Genomic DNA, 6,000 nt, shown 5'->3' on the forward strand with positions numbered 1-6,000 from the left:
TGATTGCATATAACTCTGTGCTTCTTATTTTTTAACTTTTTGAGCAGTTGCATTAGAAACCGAATGTTTTCAGGTCCTTCCAAACTGAATTTGAAAGAACTAAAGTTAGCTTGGGTAGAGCTTTACTGGTCTCCTGCAAGATAATCAAGGAAGCTGTTCTATGCATAGAACACTTCAAAAGTAAATATATTTCATTCTGCTTTCCTATCTAACATTGGCAAACTTTGTCTTTACGAGATCTTTTGTCTAGATAAATACCAGCTTTTGTTACAAGCCATAACTAATAGAGGAAAATATCAAAACCATACCCATCTAGAAAGGGAAGCTTAATGTGCGCTGTCCCTAGAAAACAGTCTGAGTGAAGCAAAAAAAACAAGTTCACAGTACCCTGAAGCCTTGTAAAAAGTATTCTCATTTTAAATATATCTTTACCATTTCAAGAATTTCTAATGCAGTTACAAGTAATGTGTTGTCTTCTTCATGATGTTAATCAAAACCTTGGCTGACATTTGGACTTGATCTTAAAGATCTTTTTCAGCCTAAATGATTCTATGGTTCTAGGATTCTAAACTTGCTTGCATGAAATACTGCTTAAGGCCCATCAATGCAAAAATGTTTCCAGAGTAGCTCATTTACTGTTCCTCCTCAAAAAATATCTAACATTTTGATTTTCCTATATATTTTGATTTTTCTGTAACATTTTATATGTGGTTATGATTAATTCATATACATTTGTTATTATGAGAAATACTACAATACTTTAATTTTCCTGCATGTTATTGGTCTGTAAAATTTAATAGGAGGTTTTGTTTCGTTTTCCATAGGTTCACTATTATGAAGATGGCAATGTTCAGCTGGTGAGCCATAAAGACATACAAGATTCTCTAACAGTGTCTGTAAGTGAACTTTAAAGACCTTACATGTATATATTGAAGTGACTTCTTAATTTAAAGAGAAGCAAGCTGAAAAAAAACCTCACAAGTGTGGAGGTTTGTTTGCTCTTCTGCATGAACGAGAATTAATGTTCTAATAGGTACATATTTTGTATGCAATGTTTACTTCTTTTGCCTAACTCATAGTTACTGTTTTAAAAAATAAGTTAAATAAAATTAATGTATGCTTGCATGTAGCTTATCTGAGCTAAATTGACTTTGATTGTAAAGCTTTCAGTAGTTTGCTGCCTTTTGTATTCAAACTTTGGTCTGAAGAGTGACCTGTAGAACTAGCTTTTTGATATGAAGGAGGTCAGAGTTACCATAACCCACTTAAGCACTACAATCTCTAGAGGTTGTCTCCTTTGCTCACTGGGAGACCAGTATGCTAAAAATAGTAAAATGCTACCAGTTGAGAAGCAGGAGTGGGTATTCTCCCTTCGTTTCCTCTCTGTCTGTGACTGGTTCTGTCAGCCTCTTCCTTTTTTTGTAGAAAAAGATCTTTCAGAGATGCTTTGGCTTAAGTTACACACTTTAAATATAAAGCATATTTTTTTCAGCTTCTTTACATTATTGTAATAAGGAGCAGACAGTAAAAATAAAAATTGTTTAGAAATAGTACCACGTGAATCCTTTAAGAGCTGGTAATGTTGCAACATGAACTACTGTGACTTTTGAAATAATGCTGCTTTTGCCTACTGAAGATTGTGTTTATAAACAGTCAGATTTTCTGTTGGAGTAATAAAACCGAAGCCAGTGCAGTTAAACTGCCAAGGGGAAATTGTGAAAGTGAACAGTAGAAGTATTTTAATGATAATGGCTAGTAGTGACCAATTTGACTCAAAAGCTCAATTCATTATTAAAGAACATTGTTTGTTAATATAAAGCAAGGCTTGTTGGCTTTTCAGTTGCAGTAGCATCATAAAGAATGGGGGAGTGTGGTGCCAACTGATAACGCTTTTGGAGCTGTAGATATAAAATCTCTTTTCACCCTCAAGCAAAGGGTTCTGTTCAGTCTTTATTCAACGCGCAGTTGTTTTGGGGAAGATTATATGGCAGAAATTGTCCTCTCAGTAGCTTTTGTTTCACTTTCTATTGGGAAGAAACTTAATCCTGTTCTGCAGTTTAGTAAAAGCGGCAGACCAGTGAGTAGAGAATCTTTTACGTAGCTTTCCTAATTCCTGCTAGAACAAAAGCAAGCATGCTGCTGGTTACCAATTTTTAACCTGATTTTGAGCTTCATAGAGGGCAGAGGCTGTAGAGGTTTTTATTTCTCACAGAAGGAATAGTAGGTAGATTAAAAGGAGCCAACAACTCCTCCTCTTTGTTGTTTGGCAGAGAAGCAGTTTTGTACTATCAATAGATACAACTGAAATAAATGACTGTAGAGTTCTCTTGTTGCTAGAGCTATGAATAATTTTGCTGACCGTTACTTCCTTAAGCCGCACTTCTCTCTGAGACAAATAAGACTTTATACCCCTGAATTCTTCCCTTCATTAGTAGAGCCTTTGAAATCATTGCCTTAGTTCACTGAAAAGTCAAAACCCTTTCATTTGTTCTGCTTGGTCTCTATCTTCTTCATTTCTTTTTGCGGTGTCCAGGAGTGCTGTTTCATTTAAACTTTGAACCAGCTGTAGCTGAAGCTGCCGAAGCTCTCTCCCAGTCTTTGCATTTTCAGGAACAAGGGATCATGTGAGGCGAGAACACTCCTGTCTTGGTCCTTGTCATGTATTGCACCTTCATTTTTGCAGGTTGTACTTGGGGATGTTTTCAGAAGATCAGGTATATGAAGCCTAGTTTTTCCTTCAGCTTAGTCTCCAGAGTCAGAATCTTTAAAGATGAACAAATTTGTTTTGATATTTTGGTTGTATTCTGCATACTTCTGGGTTAGCTGGTGTTCTTGTTTTTCTGAATTTGTACTGGGAATTTAACATGGATACTGTTAATATCCATAACTTGCACGGTTTTTAGAGCCTTGTGTATGTGCATTGTCATATTTCCAGATGCTGTTCTGTTCCATGTGGATTTTTGTCATACCTTAGAATGTTAAAGCAAAATATTTTAATGAGCTTCATGGTATTCTTCGTGCTTGTTGCAGTTGGACTGGTTCTGTTTTTCATATAGTAATAATATAAATATAATAATAATGTGACATACGCCTTTTGGATTAATGTTTTGTGCAGTTTTGATTTAACCACTAAATGGTGATGTGTTCTGTTGGAGTCTACCTGACATCTCTCGTAACTATAGGAAAAAAACGGTCTTAGAATCACAGTGTACATCAGACCTAATTGAAATGTTCTTTTTGTAGAATGAAGCCCAGACAGCAAAGGAATTTATAAAAATTGTAGAGGCTGCAGAAAATGAGTATCAGGTATGTTGGAAACAAACGCTATATTCTTGCTCACGTGTTACCATATTCTTAATCAAAGCTAGTATTCTATAGTTAGCGAGCTTTTGATATTAAAATAATGCATTTCCATACAAAAATAAAAACCTGATATGCTGCTGTTAACTGTATCTGTCTTTTCCATACCTTGTGGTAATTGTTCTTACCTACTTAACATTACATTAGAAGTCATTTTCTCAAGAGCAGAAAAGTCCCTAGCATGCTCAAATATCAACAATTCAAATCTCTTTCGGTCTTAGTGCATTCCTTAAGTGAAACTTCTATACAGATTCTGTTCAGAGGCTACTCTCTTAGACAGCTTTGCTAAATGTAAGTAGTATGCATTTCAATAAGTCATTTTAGAGTTAGAAAAATATAGCTCGTTTACATATCCTCTGCAGAAGTGGTTTCATGTTCATTGAGGTCTTGGATATAAGGCAAATTTCAAACATCATGTTCTATCAGCTTTTAAAAAATGCTCCTTAACAAAAATTTACAAAGCATGTATCCTATCCATTATATTCCATTAATTGCGATGTTGTGGACTGACTACCATCCCCAAAGGAAAAACAGTGGAAGACTGGTGTCTGAAATGAACAATGTGTGAACTATCTATGATCAGCACTTTATTCATGCTGCTGATTATTCATGCTGTGGTTTGCTGAAACACTTAGGCTACAGACAGGTTTATTGCATCTGTCTCACCAATTTTCTTCACATAATTTCAATCTAGATCTAACAGGTTTCTTTCATAAAATAGCATATTTTTATTAAGTCTGCTTAAAAGGAAACAGACTATTCAGTCATTTGACTTTTCATGTAATATCCTGGTTTTGTTCTTCATGTGTCTTTGTTTTGTATGACTTTGTGTTCAACAGACTGCTATCAGTGAGAATTATCAGACTATGTCGGACACTACTTTCAAGGCCTTACGTCGACAATTGCCAGTTACTCGCACCAAGATTGACTGGAACAAGATCCTTAGCTATAAAATTGGAAAAGAGATGCAGAATGCTTAAAGTGAACGTTGCATGACTGGATCATTTTAGTGTTCTTGTATACAAATAAAAATTATTATTGAAAAAAAGTATTTGGAACTGTCAAATCACCCAGTCAGCATGGGCTTTCACCATTGAAAATCACTGTAAGTAGCTTGGTTAGAGCACAAAGCTTAGCAAATTGACTTCTTTCCTTTTTCTTTCTTTTCAGAGGTTTGCAACTTCAGTATAGCTGAATATCTTCCTTTAGAGTTTCTGTTGTACCTTTATTTTTTTATAATGAAGAGACCATGCCTTTAGTTTTCAATCACACTTTAAGAACAATTTGAAAAATATTTTTGCATATAATAACCCTTTCTCTTGCTTTCATGTGAAACGAACAACTTCCAAAATTTGCTGGATTCCTTGTTGAGCTCAGTAATGTGCATTTCTAGTTCAAAGTCAACATGGAGTTAGCCATGGGTGCTGTTTTTGAAATCATCTGTGCTTTCATTGTATGAAAGATTGGGAAAAGCATTTTCTATATTGTTTAAACCTTTCTGAATACTTATTTAGCAGACTCTGTGGTAATTGATTTTTGTTCCTTAAAGAAAAGGCCAAGGTCTAACACTGTTTTAAGATCTTATAATTAAATAAAAGTACTTACTTCAGAAATGCATTTAATGCTTTCCTGACAGTTACTTAAATGAGCTCGAACTCCATTTGCCATTGAGGTTTTTTATCATAAAGCCACAAATGTATTATAACAAGGCATATTGTAATATATCTAATCCTGTACTCATTACTATGTCTATCAGTTTACTTTTTCTTGGATTGAAATGTACTAAAATTCAATGTGACATTAAAATGCAAATTTTCTATTTATTTGAGTATCAGATTGCTTCCTGATAGAGCCTCTGTTGATGGTGTTTCTATATATTTTAAAAATACTGCTTAAATCTGTCAGAAACTTGTTGCCTTTTGGCTATTGTGAGTGTATTTTGAAGATTGTTGTAATACCATCATCTGTTGTTTCCATTTGCATTTAAGAAACAGCTACATGTGGAAGTCTACTTAAAACAAGTATATTTCAGCTTCGTATTGACTTCAGAGGATGGAAGAAATTGCAAGACCAAAAATAGCATGTCTTGAGAATACTTGCCCTGTTCAATATATCTTGTATTGAAAATGGACATCTAAAACCACAGACATTACAAATGCTGTGTAACACTTACATGAAATGCATAGATTTCATTTTTAATTGGGTGAAAACCTGTTTTAATATATGCTACCTAATTATATGCTCATGATGGAAAAGTAAACAGCTTTTTTTTTTTGAAGGCAGATATTTATGCACACTCCTAAACCAGTGAAGCTTACAGAAAGGTTTTATATCTTTGTTTACAGCATGATCCAATTAGTTACCTTAAACTGTTAGGTTACTGCATAGCAAGAGAAAGAGTTTATAAAAATGTACACAAAAAGTAGTTCACTGCTTGAATTGTAATAGCAATACCCCTCTGTTCTGTGCTTCAGTGCTCTCTTATAAAGGGGTATGGGGTTAACTGAAGTTCTTGAAATTGCTGCTACTTTACAGTATTAAACTGTATAGTAGATGAGTGGAATTTGTTCTACCAGTCTTCCTGCAGAGTTGCCCTCTTAATTGTCTTTGTACATCAGCTATTGAACCATATTCTTTTAA

At 34.4% G+C, this 6,000-nt stretch overlaps 1 protein-coding gene across 1 annotated transcript in view; it reads left to right on the forward strand.

The window, feature by feature from the left end:
* Positions 1–5,576, forward strand: part of CAPZA2 (capping actin protein of muscle Z-line subunit alpha 2) — a 30,149-nt gene extending 24,573 nt beyond the window's left edge. Inside the window, exons 8-10 of the mRNA XM_054081250.1 lie at positions 825–896; positions 3,244–3,306; positions 4,200–5,576. Coding sequence (XP_053937225.1) covers positions 825–896; positions 3,244–3,306; positions 4,200–4,340 — 276 coding nt within the window. The 3' untranslated portion in view covers positions 4,341–5,576. The remainder of the gene's footprint in view (positions 1–824; positions 897–3,243; positions 3,307–4,199) is intronic.
* The last annotated feature ends 424 nt before the right edge of the window (positions 5,577–6,000 follow it).

The sequence above is a fragment of the Cuculus canorus genome, chromosome 1, assembly GCF_017976375.1.
Source record: "Cuculus canorus isolate bCucCan1 chromosome 1, bCucCan1.pri, whole genome shotgun sequence".
In the NCBI taxonomy this organism is placed as follows: domain Eukaryota; kingdom Metazoa; phylum Chordata; class Aves; order Cuculiformes; family Cuculidae; genus Cuculus; species Cuculus canorus.